Consider the following 18,125-nt stretch of genomic DNA (forward strand, 5'->3'; position numbering starts at 1 on the left):
GTAAAAAACGTATCAAATATATATATATATATATATATATTCGAATTAAGATAATCTGCGCTTGATTTTGTGCTGTATTTTGCACTGAGAGACAAATTTTAAATTTCTTTTGACTTGCATCTTAAGAACTAGAATTGGCCAACGTTTGAACAATTGTTTTGTGCCATGGATCAGATAGATGCTCCACAAGATTATCAACTGGTCCCACATGAGTTACAGAAGCTTGCACGAAGATGCCGAGCATGGCCATCATTGCCAGGCGTCCTGCAATAAGAGACGGCTTAAGAACCGCGATAGCGAATATATCATCATGAAATTTTGTGAAAAAAATATATATATCATTAAAGGACTGAATCAGACCATTCTTAATTTCCTTAAGCTTCCAGTGATGAGCATTCTTGATATCTTTAGCCAGACCAAGAGGATTTAGTATAGGACCACCGGGGTAACTGTGAATCACAGATGATATCTTACTTATTTATTCCACGAGCATTTCTAGTCTGTCCAGATCAAGAGGCCAAGGCTTTTGCAACATTCAATGATTCAAATTTAACTGCGGAAGGACTTAAGAAAATTACCCGGGCTCTAAACCTTCAAAGGAATCTTCCACTCCCAAAAATGGTGCTTTGGCTTGAGACCCGGGACTCACGAAATCCATGTATCTTTTGGTTTCAACGAATCTATCCCAAACAAAAAAACAAAAAAAAAAAAAAGCAAATACGGATATAAATTACAAGTGCATGAAACAATTTAAAGAGGTGTGTTTGGATAATGAAGGGTCAGTGATGCTTTCTTAGGTAGAAATATTACCCCATCAAGAGTAGTTGGACTATGAAGAGAGTTCCTGTGTTGGCAAATTCGTATTTAATTGCACCCGCTTCGTACCAAACTGGTATACTGCTGATTCCGGCTACACGCAGCAACTGGAGAAAAGCATTTGAAGAACAAGTAGAACATCAAGCATTAAGAAAATCAAAATTTTGAGTTAATAGGAATAGCTTTTCAAAGCCTGACTTGCTTGATGCAGAGCATAAAGATCTACCCGTTGGGTAAATTTCTTTGTTATTACAAGTTCGTAATCCTACAGAAATACAGCTTTAGTCTTGGGGCACAATATTGGAGCACCCAGTAGAAGTTGAATCAGGTCAGTGAATACTTCATAATCACAAAAGCTATATATATGATTTTCCTTGCACTCACTTTAAAACAAGACAGACCACTGCCTAGTTCATTTATGTAGAGCCAATAAGAAGGGTCTAAAGAATATCTCGAAAGATAATGTACAGGGAAAGAAAAAAAAAAAGAAAAGAAAAAAAAAACGAGGGCTAAAAAGGAAGGGTTCAGAATCACTGACGTCTGTAAGGAGAATTCCTGCAACTCCAAGCATGGCGAAGCGGGCATGAACAAGCTCTGCCTGCACATACCACCTCAGGCTCTCCGGATCCTCTCCAAGACCAAGTGGGTCAAACCCATAATCCCCAGCCAGACTATATATGAAGACACCATTTACAAAAACCAAAAAAGAAAAAAGAACGACAGAATTAAAAAGCCAAGCTTATAAGCTAATGAGAAGCATTATGAAAATGTTACTCAACAGGATCACCTTCCGTCAAGGTACGGCGGAGGGTCAAGCCCTGGGAGCCATGTAGGGCGTAGCTGGGCTCGAGTCACCATGACACGAGTACGAGTTCGAGCTTTTCCTGCTTGAGCAGGCCATGGCAGTTTTGCAACTCCAAATGAGGGCTTTGACACGTTCTTACAAACCAACGATAAAGAACATGACGGAATGTGGAGAGCTCTACCAAAGGCAGTGGCCATTCTTTTTTTTTTTTTTTTTTTTTTTTTTTTTTCTATCCCCAAATTCTAACCAGATGCATACACGCCACCAGGTCCACGAATTCCACGTATATAAATAAATAACCATCTACACTAGCAAAACGACATAACAACATGGGTTCATTTACCCAATTCTTTGTAGCCATGCGTTACAAACATACAAATCCTGGGGCATTCAGATAAGAAAATAGTGTCCTGATATTGATAAAACTACTATCCAACGGTTCTCAGTTGATCTTGCACCAAGTATTACAGAGTAACCTTTTCCCCCCATTTTATTATGTTATATTATATTACAAGATTGAGCGACTTGTCCAAAATATTGTTTTTCCACTAGTAAAGAATGTCAGCTCTACTCTATCACCTTAGCAACAGAAGATTAAAAATGATTAAGAAAGACAAAAGAAAAAATAAAATAAAATAAAATAAAACTGTCATCACAATTTCTTGAGGTAAAAAAAAATACCACAGCTAGAAGTAATTACAAGTTCAGAACAACTCGCAAATGCAAAAGTAATTCTAGGATCTTCTTGGCACAAGAGAGTACAATTAGAGATCATCAGTAATTTAAATGGCCTAGTTAAACAAACAATCTACGGTACACCCATGAAGTTCTAAACAAAGCGTTTGCAACTTCAGTAATAAAGCTGAGAAAGATAACAAAGTAAAGAAAGGATCATGACTTTGAACGTCATCGCCTGCTGGAAATGCTGAAGGAACTGACTTTCATGGGGGTGGCTATAACCAGCGGGGCCTCAGGTGAGTCGGTGACTGCATACTTGTCATGCATGAAGCGACTATCAACGATGGAATCATCCTTGAGGACAATCTTGTAGCAGTAGCAGCTCTTCAGGCCCTCCTGATTGCGGTAGCACTCATGCGAGCCATTCTTCACCTGTTGGAAGTTCCAGATCACACTAAATTTGCCCACAGTTGCCACCAAATGACGCTCCTGCTTCCCACTCTCCGTGACCTAAACACAATTTTAAGAGTTCAACTCTCAAACACTTATCCATGGAATCACTTAATTCCAATAAGAAACTGTGAGTTCTAGGACTCAAAATTCATCAAACAAAAAAAAAAAACTCAAAATAGGTCTTTGGCATATACCAATCCAAGCACAACCAAACCAAACATGTATCTACCAATAATAAGCATTAAACAATGATGAGAAAACACAGCAAAATCCAACATTTACAAACAATTTACAGCCTACATTAAACTCGAAGGGAAACATCTAATTTTGATCATTCCTACTTTATACATGATTCAAGAATGCCAACAAATATCAGCAGCAAGAACGCATAACATACAATATCAAGAGGAAATGAAATGATACAACAATATCCCAACAAAAACCGGACAATTTTCTGGATAAACCAAGTGTAGACGACAAAGAACAGAGGTTCTTACCCAAGAAAACTGCGCATTACGGAACTTATTATCAGCTCCAGCTAGATGTGAATCCAGAGGAGTCAACTTCAACAGTCTTGGAGCCGATATCCTGTTTCCCATACGACCAGCGAAACCTGTCTTTGTGTTCCCACCCTTGTCAATAAAAAGGGTGCAGATAAGTATCAAATAGGTATCAGTCGTGCCCAAAATCCACTTCCCATCAAACGTAACATCCACATGTGTAATAGGCGAGCCAAGACCGGGAAAAGCTGTCTTCGCCTGTCTCATTGAACTGCTCGAATACAACCGGATCTTCCCATCAAGCGATCCAACAACAATTGAGCCATTGCCAGTGCTTGCAAAGCACTGGAAATTAGTCCCTCTAGAGAACTGATGCCCTTGCGTCCAATTCAAAACAGGGCCATCCCCAGCCGCAAGGTCCTGAACCATCCCATTCTTGTCTCGCATATCCCACCTGCACAGCCTATTGTCATCCAATCCCAAGAATGTCGAACCTGTAGGATCCAACTGGGCTCCTTTGCTGTCATTTACAATGTCCCTCATTGCAATATCAGTCCCATCTTTTGCAAACTTCCACTCAGTAACAATCTTCCCCGTTTCGATATCAAGATGATGAAGCCCCTTGGAATGAGGCTTCCCTTCATTGAAAGGACTCATGAGTAGCATATTGGTCTCCGCCCTCATAAGCAGAGCCTTTTTGGGAGTTGATTGCGCCAAACTCGGACCACGGTTGTAACTGCCGCGATCAAAATTGACATAAACGCCTTTCCCATGGATTCCATGGCTGAAATTCTTCACAACCTGAATGCCGGAATCACCCACCAAGAAACTGTTATCCAATGCGCCCAACGCCAAGCTCTGAATACCCCCATTCGCCGCCTCCTCGAATTCCTCCCTCAAATCCTGATTCTCCCTCAACGGCGTCGCCAACTGGGGGCTCTTCACGAAACTATCCTCCGCATCTTCCCACATAGAATCATCCGCAGCCTCCGGATTCGCCCAGCCCATAAAATCTTTCCCGTAAACCTTAACCTTGTTCGCATCCGTGGCCTCATACCCGTACGTGTTCTCGAACAAACACTCCTGAAACTTGGCGACGAAAGCCTTGTAATCGTCGTCGTTGAAGAACTTCATCGCCCAAACACCTTTGGCCACGAAATCAACGCGACGCTGGTCCGCAAAAGTCTTCAATTGCAGTTCCGCAGAGACCTTCTCTCGAATCTTCGAACTAACCCTCAAGACCCACCAAGAATCTTCACCTTCTCCATCTTCATCTTCTTCTTCGCCATCGTCATCGTCGCCTGATCCAATACGAGAAGTCTTGAGAAAAGAGTAAGAAGTGAGCTTTTCGGAGGTTACCCATTTGGCCTTGGGGGTTTTGCCGCCGATGTGAAGGTAGAGCTTGACGGCGTTTTTGAGATTAGGGTTTTGGGCGGGGGAGTATTTGAGCTTGAGAGCTTTGAGCCTGGCCTCCACGTCGTCAATGGAGGGTGGGGTTTTGGATCGGCGCTCGGAAGATCCCTCTCCATTGTCTTCGGCGTCCTCGTAGTTGTCTTCTTCCCCGTCCGTCTGTTCCTCCTCGTCGGAGTCGGAGATTTCAAGATCCTCGCGACTGTGAGCACCGCCCATGGTCGTTTCCAAGCGGTTTTCTTGCGGAGAAAGAGAGAAATTTGGGGCTAATTGAAGAAGAAGATAAAAATTATGGTCAAAATGTGAAGGTGGAGAAAATGAAATGTTGAGAATTTGGGAATCGGGGTTATGGAGAGCGGTAAATTCGAATTTTAAAATCGGAGCGTTGAGGATTTGAAATTTTCTCTTTCTTCATTTTTTTTAATTTAATATATTAATTTTTAGGGAAATAGGGAGAGAAAGTGGAGCCGTGGGGCAACGGGCATCCAACTATTTCCGATAAATAATGTTTTGTGCATTTGCAACGGTCCGATCCTTTTTTTTCCTGAAAAATAACCTTTTTACCGACAAAATAAATTTAATTTCATGTTTTTTTTTTGAAACTTTCACTCAAGAGAGACTTCAAGATTAATTTTGACCGTTACATCCGATAAAAAAATATCTAAAAGTAAAAAATTATGAGTAATTTATTTTTTTTAGTCTAGAAATTTCTTTTTGTGAAATTTAGGCTACGTTTGTTTCATAATTAAATTGTGAAAAAATCAAGACATTATACATTCTAGCGTTATTGTCGGCTATTGAGACTCAACAACGGTAAAGTAAATCCAAAAGAACACATATAAACTTTGCTGTTGTTAATCCTAGAGAACGCCATATTAGTTTCTCTTATAAATTTTGCTTGTCGTTTAATGACAAACGACATGCATAACTTGCTGTCGTTTTGATCTAGAAACGTCACTTAAGTTACATGAAAGTCATGTCGTTTCTTGCTTACAAGTTAATCGTTATCACATATTCTGAATTAGTGAAGGCCTGTTCTTTTCGCTGATTCGAGTTTAGAATTTGAGTTTTGCTATAGTAAAAAACTCTCAGAAACAGTCACATATAACTTTTTTGCTATAGTAAAAAGCTCTCACACAACATCACATTTCAACTCGAATTAACGAACCGAACGGGCCCGAAATCCGAGATGTTGTACTTTCAAGGAATTAAAAATAATGACAATAATAAAAAAGGGTTCTCTCATACACCTGACATACTAATAGACTAAATTTTTTCAACCGTTAAATTTGCATACTTTTTAATTTTTACACAGACAGAAAACTTGATCTAGTGGAGAAAGTCTTACTAAAAAAAATGAGATGTAATTTATCTTCCGTAATTTGTTGTCGTTTAAGAGTAAAAATTACTTGTCGTTTCTAGGACGTTGTTGTTTTTTATTCAAGCATCATTCATTTATTTCGTTATAAGCTAAAACTACATAAAGCGTGTAGGATTGACTTCTGTTTCATTAGTAAAACTACACATCTATGTAGAGTTCAAAACTTCAAATTCTTATAAAAATAAAAATAAATTGTCGTTAAGAGCTAAAACTCCGCAAAACATGTCAGGTTCTACGTGTAACTGTCAAGTAAAACTGCAAGTCGCACCTCGTTCACTTCGCGGATTCGAATTTTCAATTCGAGTTGAGATGTGACATTTTCTGAGAGCTTTTCACTGTAGCAGAAAAAGTTAGATGTGACATTTTCTGAGAGCTTTTTACTGTAGAAACCTAAAATTGAAAACTCGAATCGGTGAAATGAACGAGGCAATTAAAATTTGTATTAACTTTTTGAAACGACGTGTCTTCATAATTGAAGCTTTTCTCTTTTTTTTTAAAGTACCTTATATTTTTTATACTAAGTTCTTGTGTCGTTTTCCTTGTAAACAAAATAGTGTCATGTCGTTTAAGAAGGTAAACGACAAGTAAAAGTAAATTAAATCTCAGAAAAATTTAAAATCTAATTTACCAAGGAAATAAATTATTTTACAACAACTATAAAGGCGTTATATCACTATTTTAGTGAGTTGTTGTGGTGATTATTATGAAACGACGTGTTGTTTTTGTTAAAACAGTCCAGCCGTTTTTTTCTTTTTTGTATTTAAGATCAACGAGCTACTTTCATGCCTAATTAAAAAATATAAGCGCAGAGAAAAAGTAAATAAAATCATAACTAACAATTAATTGAGAAGAGAAACAAACGCTACCAAAGACTTGATTTCAAACTGGCTTCACTCAATAAATTTTCTTCAAATGAAGTCATCTGAATAACGCTAATACCCGAGCAGCCATCTCCACCAGTTTCTCTCATCATCTCCCTAACCTTGGCTACATCATCCCACCTTCCTTTTGTCGCATAAAGCTTTGACATCAACACATAAAACCCACCACTTGTATGGTCCAACAAAAACAACTTCTTGGCCAAATATTCCCCAAGCTTCACTTCTTGGTTGATGCAACAAGCATTAAGCAAAGCTCCCCACACAGCAAAATCAGGTTCTACCTCCATATCTTTTATCAAAATAAGTGCCTCCTCAAACAAGCCCGCACGGCCTAAGAGTCCCACCATGCAGGCATAGTGTTGCAGCCTTGGCACCATCTTGAATTCCTTCCTCATTATTTCAAAGTATTTTCTTCCTTCTTCAACAAGGCCCCCATGTGTACAAGCAGCTAAAACACCCAAGAAAGTGATGTGATCTGGATATAGTCCTTGTTTCCGCATTTCTGAGAAGCAAGAGAGAGCCTTGTGTTCTAAGCCATATAAACTATAGCCTGAAATCATCGAGTTCCATGTTGCCAAACATAGCTCTTTGATACTCTTAAACACCCTTTCGGCACACTCTATTCTTCCACATTTGGTGTACATGTCTATTAGAGCCGTTCCAACGAAATTTTCAATGTCGAGATTGTTTCTCAGAATATAGCTATGAAGCCTCTCCCCAAATTGCAAGTATCCAAGTTGGCCACACCCAGATAGTAAGCTAGCAATTGTGATGGCATCTGGATCATGTCCAGACAGCTTCATTTGACAGAACAACTGAAAAGCATCACTTGACCTTCCACCCTGTACACAGCCAGAAATCAAAGAGTTCCAACTAATCAATGGCTTTTCGCGCATGTCAAAAAACAGAGAAAAAGCTGCTTCCACGCGATCAAACCTCGAGTACATGCTTATCAGTGCATTTGCAACTAAGTTCTCAACACTTAACCCGGTCTTGAATCCATAACCGTGAAAAAGGAGCCCAATGCCAAATTGAGCTGGGTCTGTAATTCCATGAAGGATGCTAACCATAGTAACTGCATCTGGTTTCATGTTTGACTGTTGAATTCGAGCAAAACATTCCATAGCAGATAACATGTTACCTTTCTCCGTGTGGCTTTGTATAATTGCAGTTACGGCAACCAAGTTTTTTTGGGGAAATGACATGTAAAGCCGTTCTGCTGATTTTGAATTCCCACGTCTAGCATATTCACAAACTAGCGAAGTAACAACAGAGAAATCATTGATAAGACTGGTTTTAACAGCATGAGAATGGGTGGAATCTGGATTAGCATTTGCTGCGAGAAGGCACACCATGGTCACTGGATTTGCTTCCACATTTCCCTTCCTCATTTGTTTAAAGACAAGCATTGCTTTGCCAAAGAAACCATTTTGACCAAAGGCCCCAATCATGGTATTCCAAGAAACCACACTCTTACCGACTATCTCTTCAAACAAGCATTCCGCCGCTCCCAAATCCGCACATTTCGCATACATAGAGGTAAGCGCATTCTTCACCTGAGAATTCAAACCAAGGCCGGTCTTAATTCCAAACCCATGAACAGTCTTCCCCTGAAAAATCAACTCACGCCTCCCGCAGGACGGAACCATACTAACCAAAGTTGTCGGACAAGGACTAAATCCCTCTCTAAGCATCTGAACAAAGAGATACAACGCATCAAAGTGACACCCATTTCGCGAAAATCCACAAATCAAAGCATTCCAAGATACAACATCTCTCTCGTGCATATCATCAAACAGGCGTTGTGCAGCCGCAAAGCATCCCAACTTCAAGTAGAAATCAAGATAAGCAGTACTCAGGTGTGTGAATTGGTCAGCACCAGATTTTATCAAGTGGGTATGAACCTGATTTGCTTCAAATGAATTTAATCCAAACGAAGAGGAACAAGAACATGATTTCACTAGTAAAGCGAAAGTGGTTTCATTGGGTTTCTCGTTGTACTCCAACAATTCACGGAAAATAAGGAGTACCCGTCTCGAATTTTTGGTTTCTGCGTAGTGTTTAAACAGAGAGTGGAAATAAGAGAGATTTGGCTTCGTGGAGAGACCAATTGAAGAGGCCAAGTTCATACTCTGGAGCCTGTCGTTTTGGCGCGAAAGTTTGACGGTTGTTACACGCCAAACGCTGATGAAATAGTCAGTGGCATTACTATTGTACCCAAAGAACCTTTCTTTAAAGATGAAGTGTCATTTTAGTATTATTAATATCACATAATATTTTCAAGATATTTAGCTATATTAGACGGTCTTAAAATGATTTTATCTCTTTTTTTTTTCTCACACTATAATAGACTTTTATCTCAAAAAAATAAAAATAAAAAACAAAATGAAATTTATGGTATAAGGGAAAAAAATAGTGGCCCTCAGAGAACTAATTCAATCTTATAATAATTGATTTTGTCCATACTTAGCGGAAAAATACATCAATTGCAAATATCAACTCTTACAAAAGAAGGGAATCTTCTCGCTTTGCTTATTTTTGCATGCTTAATTGACTTATATATATATATATATAGATATATAATGTTTTTGCTTTAGAAAGAACCAATGTAGTTTGAGATTAATTTGGTAGATCATCAGTTTTTCTTCTCCCAGACAGCATAATCTTGTCCAGAGGTAACAAGTTGGTAGTTTGAGGGCAATAGGTTCCCCAAGTCTAACTTTGGACCAATCTTCATAATAACCTTATCGTCAATGCCTGCCATGTAAATGTCAGCTTCCGCTGCTAAAATTCTCACTGTGCTTCCGCTGTTTATGCCATGTGTAGTCCTAATTCCACTCAGCTTACTTATTTGGTCCTTAAGTCCCCACTCAATCAGGTGATCATAGAACTGCAAAACACAATTCAGTTAATATACCAATCAAAATTTTAAAAGGGCAAAAAAAACAGATTAAAAAAAAAAGAATATAGAGTGATTACAATTGTTGGAGTCCCAGGGTGAGTAAGAATGTAAACATAACCCAGCATGACTTTGTCTCCCGGAAAAGGCCACAGGTTTTGAGACGACCCAGTGTCGTGATTGTCAATAAATGTTACTGCATTTTCTGGCTTTAATCCAATCAATCCCGGGGGCTTTCCGTTGGAGTCTCTCAACCTCCATAGCTCTCCTTGTACAGCAGCTTGTAAAATACCTGATAATCCATTCATTCGGAATTAAATTATTTTTTCTCATTATTATTTTCTATTTTGGATCTCATTTGTTGGTTCAAAACATCGCTCAACACAAAAAAACATGTCCTTAAACTCTAAATCAAATCAAACCAACACTTAAAAATTTACAAAGTGTGAGATGCACAGAGGTAGACCTAGCGGCGAACATGTGTAAAATTTACAAAATTTACATTTTGGAATTTTTACTCTTAATTTTTGTGTAAAATTTAGTTGTACCCTTTCTAATTTCAGTTGTAATCCCATAAAAATTAATTAATTTGTTTTTTTTTTTTTTTGTATTAACCACATTGAAAATAACAATTCTACTATTTATAGTGCTAAACGTTATTGGTACCCAAGTATTTTTTGTCTACCTTTAGTGGTGAAGTCAAAAGCATTGACGGAGCCACCAGCAGCGTCAACCCAGTTAGCGAGAGCACCGCGATGGGCGTCCTGATTCTGCTCAGGCTTCCTATCCTGGCCATAAGCAAGCGAATCCCACTTCTCTCCGACGGCGAACTCCGGCTGCGTCTTTTCCATGTAGATCTTCGTAAATCTGGGAGCATACCCCTTCACCATGTCGAACCTCCACCCCACGAACCCAATCTCTGTCTTCAGCCAGTTCATCCACTCCGACAACTCCTTCTGGACTGTCGGATTAACGTGGTCGATGTCGGGCGCTCCTCCGAAGTCGTCGCCCGTGTCGGGGTTCCCGGTGCCGTCGGAGTAGGTCTTGTCGTCACTGCAGATGAAGGACGGGCCCCAGTCCAGACGCGAGTCCGGAGTACCGCCTTCGAAGATGGCCCACACTCCTCTCGAGTCCTGCTTCTCGGCTGTTCTGTGGTTTATGACTATGTCCGCCACGCTCTTGATTCCTTTCTCGCTCAAAGATGAAATAAGGGACTTGAGTTCGTCCTTGGTTCCATATTTTGATGCGTCCAGATCGTATAGCCTTCCCGGCATATAGCCTGCAGCCAACATGCAAGGACGTTATAACATTTTTTCACATTAGTACCTCTTAGTTTGAGTTTGGCTCCTGATAAATCACATTTGTAAGTTTTTTTTTTTTTTAAAGAAAAAAACACACGAGAAAAAAAAAATAATGTTTTGTATGCAACACATAAGGTAACAAGAGCATAAACATGCGATGAGAAAGAAATGAGGAGAGGATATTTTGATAAATATAAGGTTTTCCAAATTTTTCTAATGAAAAAACAAATAAGTCCCTCCTCAATGACCAGCTAGTGCCCATTTCATGCGTTTTACTTATCTGTGAGTTGACTTTGACCTCACTTTATTGGATTGGTAAAATGATTTTCTTCCTTTGTATTCCAGTGCTCAAAGGAAGAAAAAAGCCGAAATTTGTTGGGGCAAAAAAAAAAAAAAAAATGACACCTTCATTCACGAATAGGCTTATAGTCATATCATAGTGAAAGCAAAAAATTCCTAATAACGAATTTTTTAGAAAAATAACAGTAATGAATAAAAGGAAATAGAGATTAAGCTAGTACCTTGAGGAGCAACAGATTGAGAGGAAGGTGGAAGCCAGACATGAGTTATTCCAGCAGCTGCAAGATCAGGGATGGTGTTTTTCAGAGAATTATACCATCCTCCTTTATCACTGGAACCCCAATTGAACCCCTGTCATATTTGATTATATTCAATTAATTCCAAGATATGAACAATATAGATCTGAAGAATTAACAGATTAAAGCTGTAAGAATTAAAAACGCATGATAATACAAAATATAGTGCATGTCATACCTGAAATAGTATGGTAGGAGTAGTGAAGGAAGGGAAGAGAGAGATGCAGAGGCAGAAAACGCAAAGTGAAATTAGGGAGTCCATGATATGCTCTTGACGTACTTGTGAAGTTAGAGCGTACTTGTGAAGTTAGAGAGAAATGAAGTTAAGAGGCACCTTTATTGCCTTACACCTAAAGCTAAAGATGTTGGAGAAATTTTTGGCTAATTAAGTGGAAAATATGGAAAAGAAAATAAGTAGGATAAGAAAATTCAGTGGAACGACTTTGAGAAAGTCTAGATGGAAATTCTATTCATCTAGACAAACAGAAATGTAATGACCGATTGACCATGGAAAAATCAAGGAAGAGAAACATCCGCGTACCGCGTACGTAGTAAATTTGGTAATTTGATTTCTAGTTCGAGATTTTGTTTGGATGCATATCTCTCATTCAATTTGCGTGCTCGTCAAGCCCATATTTACATGATTTCCCAATCAGAATAAATGGTTTTTCATCATTTTCTCGTTTGCTATGTGAACATACTTTTTGACTATAGGTGACCAAAAATAACTATTTTGAGAACTGCCATCGGTGATATAGAAGTAGCAGAATAGACAACATGACTGAACTTGTGTCTTCCTTTGTATTCATTTCTAGGCAAGGACCATATAGTCAAAGGTTTCACACTCGGCTGAAAAATATGGCAAACTCCTTACACATTTATTCGCAGCATCAACAAGCCAAAGTTGCTTTTCTATCCATTAATCAATGGAATATATACTTATCCAAATCCTTCTATAAAACCAAGTCCACCACGTCTCTAACCACAAAAAGGGATTAGAAGCATAGAATGGGTGGTTATACATTGAACACACTAATCAAACTTTTTGTCAATTCTTTTTTTGTTTTTGTTTCCCTATTCACAAGAGGACGCCAATCCAACGCTCAACTCCTGCTAAATTGAGACAGAACTTAAAAAAAAAAAAAAAAAAAAAAAAGGGAGAGAGAGAGAGAGAGAGAGAGAGAGGATAAGCAATACCAAAGGTTAGACAATACTTGACGCCTTTTTTTTACCAGAGCTCTCATTGCTTACAGGTTTGAGATGTCCATTCTCTGATAGCTGATGATCATATTTATATACATGGAAAGTTCATAGAACATATCCCATAAATTGAACAATACCATTAATTACAAGATTAACTATATTATTTCAATAGAAATATAAAATAAACAACGGAATGGGCTGGTCCTATCGTGTGAAATGTAAACTCTGGAACTCTAAAATTAACGGTAACAAATTATCTTATTTAACTTTGACACTGATTAATTAGTCCAGCAATATCTACTAATTAAGTCAGCTACCAAATTGATAATAGGTGTCAGTCTCCGCTGATTAAAAAGCAGTTGGTTAATTATGATAAATTCCATTGCCTACGTCATGGGCAACAATGCTCTAAGCAAAATCTGAGATAGAAGTGTAAGAATGAATAATCCAGCCGGTCTTTTATTTTAATGGAAGCGTATACTAAATTATTTTAAATAAATTATCTTAATGAGGGTATATAAAAAATATATATTTATTTTAATAGAAACATATATTATTTCAATAAAAATTTAAGTATAAAATTTTAAAATTTTTAAAAATAATATTCTTTTAAAAAAAATTTAAGTAGGAGCGGTAGCCCCACTAAATCCGCCAGTAAATGCTTGCATGAACAAACAGACAAGCTCGAAAGTGAATGAAAATAAATGACAACCAAAGTCGTCGAAAACACATTTAAAAAATAAATAACTAAATAATCTTTGATGATTGTAATGTGGATCAGATTCAGAGAAGGCAAACACCCCACGCAATCCGATAATTATTAGTTCACGTTGTACTCTGCTATTTTCTCAAATCACACTGTGACACTAGTTTACTAACCGTAGTGTTAACAATATGGGAGTTCATATTATCTACATTCTTCAAAATGCCCCATTTCTTTTTCTTTTATTCTGGACTTGGCGGGCCTATTGGGCCTAACAACGGGATCAAAGTTTTAAAAACTACACAAATTAAGAAAAGAGAGAAAAAGGGAAATAAGTTAAGATTTAAAGTGAATTAAAATTAATAGATCAATAGTTTATATAAGTTAATAAATAGGTTAAATTATTGTTTTTATCTATAATTTGTCTAGTTATGAACCATAACTTAATAAGTTATTGTCCATAACTTGTCTGGTTATGAACCATAACTTGACAAGTTTATTCATAACTTATTTGATTATAAACCATAACTTGACAAGTTATAGCCTATTAATTTTTATAACTAAAAATTGGCCTATATACTTTCTTAAGCTTTTCATATTGGCCTATTTTCTACTATTTCCCTTAAGAAAATTGCTGCACAAGTTGCACGCAGTCTATTTTTACCAATTTATTTTTAATTAATACTTTTTTAACTAATATAGATACTTGATAAAAAAATATTAATTAAAAAAGAATAATAAAAATTTAGACTCATATACTTTAAAAAGTATTTATCTTCATTCTCATTATAAATGAGAAAATTAAGAAACTCGCCCTCTGAATATTGTGTTATAATATTTTTACATTTTACTCTTAATTAATAGTTTTTTAACTAATATAATTCTTTAACTAAAATATATTAGTAAAAGATAATGGGTGAAAATCAACCACCCATACATTGTAAATAGTATTTTGTCTTCTTTTCTTCTTATGAATTTCATTGACAATGACCATCCGATTGTAAACGGTGGCTCCTGCATAAACGAAAGTGGATAAAATTGTAACCGGGAGTGCAAAATGGCCTCGTTCATTTCGTCGATTCGAGTTTAGAATTCGAGTTTTGTTATAGTAAAAAGCTCTCAGAAACAGTTACATCTAACTTTTTTGCTACAGTAAAAAGCTCTCATACAAAATCACATCTCAACTCAAATTATAAACTCGAATCAGCGAAGTAAACGGGACAATATATAAAAGAGTACACTCTCTCCTCCTCTTTTTTTCTTTTTTTCTTTTCCTTCTTTAAATTTTTGTCTTTTATCTTTTATCTTTTAAATTTTTTGTTCTTTTATGTTTTTTGTTTACGTATATATTTTTTAAAGAAATTTTCCCCACTTTGCTCCAATGAATGTTTTTTTTTTGCATGTGTTTCTATTTAATTTTTTTTATCAATAGTTAAAATAATTTTCTTTAAATGTGTTTGTACTTAATTATTTTATGTGTAATTCTTATTATATCAAAAGTTATCTTCATACACATTTTTTTATAGTGCTCTATTAAAGCACTTTCTAAATTGCCATGTGGTAACTCTTCCACTCTTTTTTTTTTTATTCTTTTCTACTTTTTATACTTTTTATTTTTTATTTTTTAAATATTTTTTATTTTATAAATGTTTTTATACCGTTTAATTATTGTTACGTGTTTTGCTCTTCTCTAGTCTTTTTTTTATGTTTTTTTATTTGGTTAAGAGCTCTTTTATAATTTAACATTTTAACGACTGTCTATGTATCCAATCTAGCATTTATAAGAGCAGCCAAGTCAACATAGGAGGCCACGTGTTGGCCTCCTTCTTCTTCTTATTTTTGTCCTTCTATTTTTTAAACTTTTCCTCTTTTTTCTTTTTCTTTTTTATTAAAATTATCTTTTTTCTTTTGCCTATTGTCTTTTTTATTTTTTCTCTTAATATTCTTTGACAATTCTTTTTTTTTTTTTTTTACAAATATCATTCTTTGAAATAGTTTCTTTTAATTAAAATAATCCTTTCGAATATGTCCTTACTTTTTTTTATAAAAACTCCTATATAACTTTAATTTTTTTTATTTTTTCTTTTAACATCTCCTTGTCTTATCTTTTTTTATTTTTTTAACTTTTTTTATTGTTTCTTCTTTTAGTTGCTAATTGACTTTTTTCCCTAACATTTTTTTACCATTACTTTTTTTATAGTTAAAAAAATACTTAAACTAATTAAAATAATTCCTTTCAATATGTCCCTATACTTAAGTTTTTTTTCTTGGTCAGAAACTCCTATATAATTTTAGGAGATGTTTGGTTCATGGATTAGAATCATGAGATTAAAATCATTTTTGATTTACGTGTATTTTTTATGAGAGAAAACACTATAGCGAATCATGAACCATGATTCGAATCAGGGTACAAATCCCCTTACTAAACACACCCTTAATTTCTTTCGGATATATGATATTTTAAACTCTTGCTCTAATTAACGAAGTGAACTTCTAAAGAGGTTATGTGTTTTGACTCAATATCAAATTTATAAAATTATTATTCACGTGGGCTTAACTAGTATATGAAAAAGATGCTCTAAATGCAGCAAGCTCTGTTCTCTACAAATCACGGTATAAGGAAGCCAACCAAAAAAAAAAAAAAAAAAAAAAAAAAAAAAAAAAAAAATTTTTTTTTAAAGACAAAGGGGGGGGGCCATTAGTAACAAAAGCCAACCAAAAAAAAAAAAAAAAAAAAAACCTTTTATTTAAAGGCAAGTGGAGGCTGCTCATGGTATCAAACAAAGAAGATTTTGGTTTGGATTAATAATGGAACTAATATTGGTGCACACACTCGCGGTATGGTACTAAAAGAAGGCTAATTGGATTGTGGGAAAATAGAGGAATGGGAGTGGTTAGGAATGATTTCCTAATTTGCCCACTCTAATGGAACCCCAAAGAAATAATTTTTTTTTTTTTTAATCTCTCCAATCACCACATAGCTCAGCTATTAAATACCTCTTGCTCTTGCTTCATTGGCAACAACAACAAGTGACCACACAAATAACAAGAGAACAACAACAAGTGACCATACAATAAAAGGAGAACAACAACGGATCATACAAGAACAAGAGAAAACAAAAGAGCAACTAGTACATACGAAAAGATATCAAAGAAGCTGGAATTCAATCACCTAAAAGTACTGGATAGAAACATAGAACAATATAAATTGTAACAAATAAATCATTTTTTCTTTGGGGATTGGGTTTCCCACTTTAATTCACTCACACACAATCCATTGGAACTTCTTCTACTTTGCTCATAAAAAATCAATAAAATTTCAACACTTTTTTTATGTTCTGCTTGGGCCCCTTTTTTTTTAATTTAAATTATGTAACCTAGTTAGAGATTCAAATTAACAATCGTTTAATGATCAAATTCAATTGATGGTCAGAGATCAAGACTTTGATCATCAAGATTACAAAAATAGTCTTGATCATCAATATTAACAAAATATTGGTTCTGTAAAGAAGTCTATAATTTATTAAAAAAAAGAAATTATGTTTGTAGCTTTTTGTTTATCTTGTTTTTTTTATCAGTGATAAAATCTTTTAATCTTTTTGTTTATTTCATCTTTTTATCGTGATAAAATCTATCTTTTATTAGTTATAAAATTGTTCTTACCCATATTTATTTAATTATTCGCTTTCTACATATTAATCTTCTTCATAAACCTATGGACCACATCATCATACGTCGTGAACAGACTTACCGAATGATCATACAGTGAGGATAGTTCCTTTTTTTTTTTTTTTTTTGATATTCTAAAACTCAATTAGGACTCCATCGCAGTTTTCTAATTCAACATTGCCTCGATACAAATATTAGAGAATGTAGAAAGACTATGGCAGGTTGAAGGTGAAAGAAAATTTTGTTAAGTAAACGAGTCAATAAAGACAAGGAAAACACAAACGGCAACTTAAGGAAGACGATGACTAGAAAACAACAACTGAAAACGATAGTAATGTACAAAAACGAGGACAACTGAGAAGCAACAGGATTTGAAACAACAATATTTCGTGAAGACGACATCATAATTGTTAAACGACAAAGAATTCAAAACGGAAAAGATAATTTCAAACAAGGCAATAAGACGACGGAAACACTAAAACAACAAGGATCCGACATGGATAAGCCTCAAAATGACATTTAACTTTAAAACCACAGCAAAAATGAAAAAACAAAAGACCACGGAAAGAAAAAACCTAAAAAATAACATAAACGACAATAAAATCTTGAACCAAACAAAAAATTAAGGATAAAAACATTTTGGTACCTTGTGTTATAGCGAAAAATGCTCTTGATACCTCGTGTTTTTTATAATATTAAATTGGTACCTCGACATTTTTAAAAACACCTTCTTGATACCCTGAAGCTGATTTTTGAGAAATAAAAGGACCTTAGTATCATTCTATTTAATTAATCAAAATCTAATAGATCTAGAAAAAAATCATGAACTT

General features: G+C 35.6%; 4 protein-coding genes across 4 annotated transcripts; all 4 read right to left on the minus strand.

Annotated features, from left to right (window-relative positions):
- Positions 1–85: 85 nt before the first annotated feature.
- Positions 86–1,856, minus strand: LOC21389768 (photosystem I chlorophyll a/b-binding protein 5, chloroplastic). The gene is made up of 6 exons (XM_010110304.2): positions 1,604–1,856; positions 1,355–1,487; positions 811–923; positions 579–680; positions 361–449; positions 86–264 (listed from the first exon to the last, which is right to left on the minus strand). Exons 1-6 carry the CDS (start codon positions 1,816–1,818, stop codon positions 122–124), a joined length of 795 nt encoding a protein of 264 aa, XP_010108606.1. The 5' UTR covers positions 1,819–1,856; the 3' UTR covers positions 86–121.
- Positions 1,857–2,266: 410 nt separating this feature from the next.
- Positions 2,267–5,060, minus strand: LOC21389769 (protein CYPRO4). Its single transcript, XM_010110305.2, has 2 exons — positions 3,250–5,060; positions 2,267–2,809 (listed from the first exon to the last, which is right to left on the minus strand). The coding sequence occupies exons 1-2, from the start codon at positions 4,879–4,881 to the stop codon at positions 2,528–2,530; spliced, it is 1,914 nt and encodes a 637-aa protein (XP_010108607.1). The 5' UTR covers positions 4,882–5,060; the 3' UTR covers positions 2,267–2,527.
- Positions 5,061–6,853: 1,793 nt separating this feature from the next.
- On the minus strand, positions 6,854–9,118 carry LOC21389770 (pentatricopeptide repeat-containing protein At2g04860). Its single transcript, XM_010110306.2, has one exon. The coding sequence runs from the start codon at positions 9,051–9,053 to the stop codon at positions 6,906–6,908; it is 2,148 nt and encodes a 715-aa protein (XP_010108608.1). The 5' UTR covers positions 9,054–9,118; the 3' UTR covers positions 6,854–6,905.
- A 222-nt stretch (positions 9,119–9,340) lies between these two features.
- LOC21389771 (alpha-amylase) lies at positions 9,341–12,345 on the minus strand. Its single transcript, XM_010110307.2, has 5 exons — positions 11,899–12,345; positions 11,646–11,775; positions 10,509–11,102; positions 9,904–10,115; positions 9,341–9,814 (listed from the first exon to the last, which is right to left on the minus strand). Exons 1-5 carry the CDS (start codon positions 11,980–11,982, stop codon positions 9,560–9,562), a joined length of 1,275 nt encoding a protein of 424 aa, XP_010108609.1. The 5' UTR covers positions 11,983–12,345; the 3' UTR covers positions 9,341–9,559.
- Positions 12,346–18,125: the final 5,780 nt, after the last annotated feature.

The sequence above is a fragment of the Morus notabilis genome, unplaced genomic scaffold (genome assembly GCF_000414095.1).
Source record: "Morus notabilis unplaced genomic scaffold, ASM41409v2 Scaffold823, whole genome shotgun sequence".
NCBI lineage: Eukaryota > Viridiplantae > Streptophyta > Magnoliopsida > Rosales > Moraceae > Morus > Morus notabilis.

Bases quoted from the DNA above. Each gene is read 5' to 3' on its own strand.
- LOC21389769 (XM_010110305.2), bottom strand. From the start codon at position 4,881: ATGGGCGGTGCTCACAGTCGCGAGGATCTTGAAATCTCCGACTCCGAC. The intron at 2,810-3,249 runs GTAAGAACCTCT...AATTGTGTTTAG, and splicing joins GTAATGCGCAGTTTTCTTGG to GTCACGGAGAGTGGGAAGCA.
- LOC21389771 (XM_010110307.2), bottom strand. From the start codon at position 11,982: ATGGACTCCCTAATTTCACTTTGCGTTTTCTGCCTCTGCATCTCTCTC. The intron at 11,776-11,898 runs GTATGACATGCA...CAAATATGACAG, and splicing joins CTCCTACCATACTATTTCAG to GGGTTCAATTGGGGTTCCAG. The intron at 10,116-10,508 runs GTAGACAAAAAA...ATGGATTATCAG, and splicing joins TTTTGACTTCACCACTAAAG to GTATTTTACAAGCTGCTGTA.
- LOC21389768 (XM_010110304.2), bottom strand. From the start codon at position 1,818: ATGGCCACTGCCTTTGGTAGAGCTCTCCACATTCCGTCATGTTCTTTA. The intron at 1,488-1,603 runs GTGATCCTGTTG...CTTCATATATAG, and splicing joins CCGCCGTACCTTGACGGAAG to TCTGGCTGGGGATTATGGGT. The intron at 265-360 runs GTCTGATTCAGT...CTCTTATTGCAG, and splicing joins GCTTAAGGAAATTAAGAATG to GACGCCTGGCAATGATGGCC.
- LOC21389770 (XM_010110306.2), bottom strand. From the start codon at position 9,053: ATGAACTTGGCCTCTTCAATTGGTCTCTCCACGAAGCCAAATCTCTCT.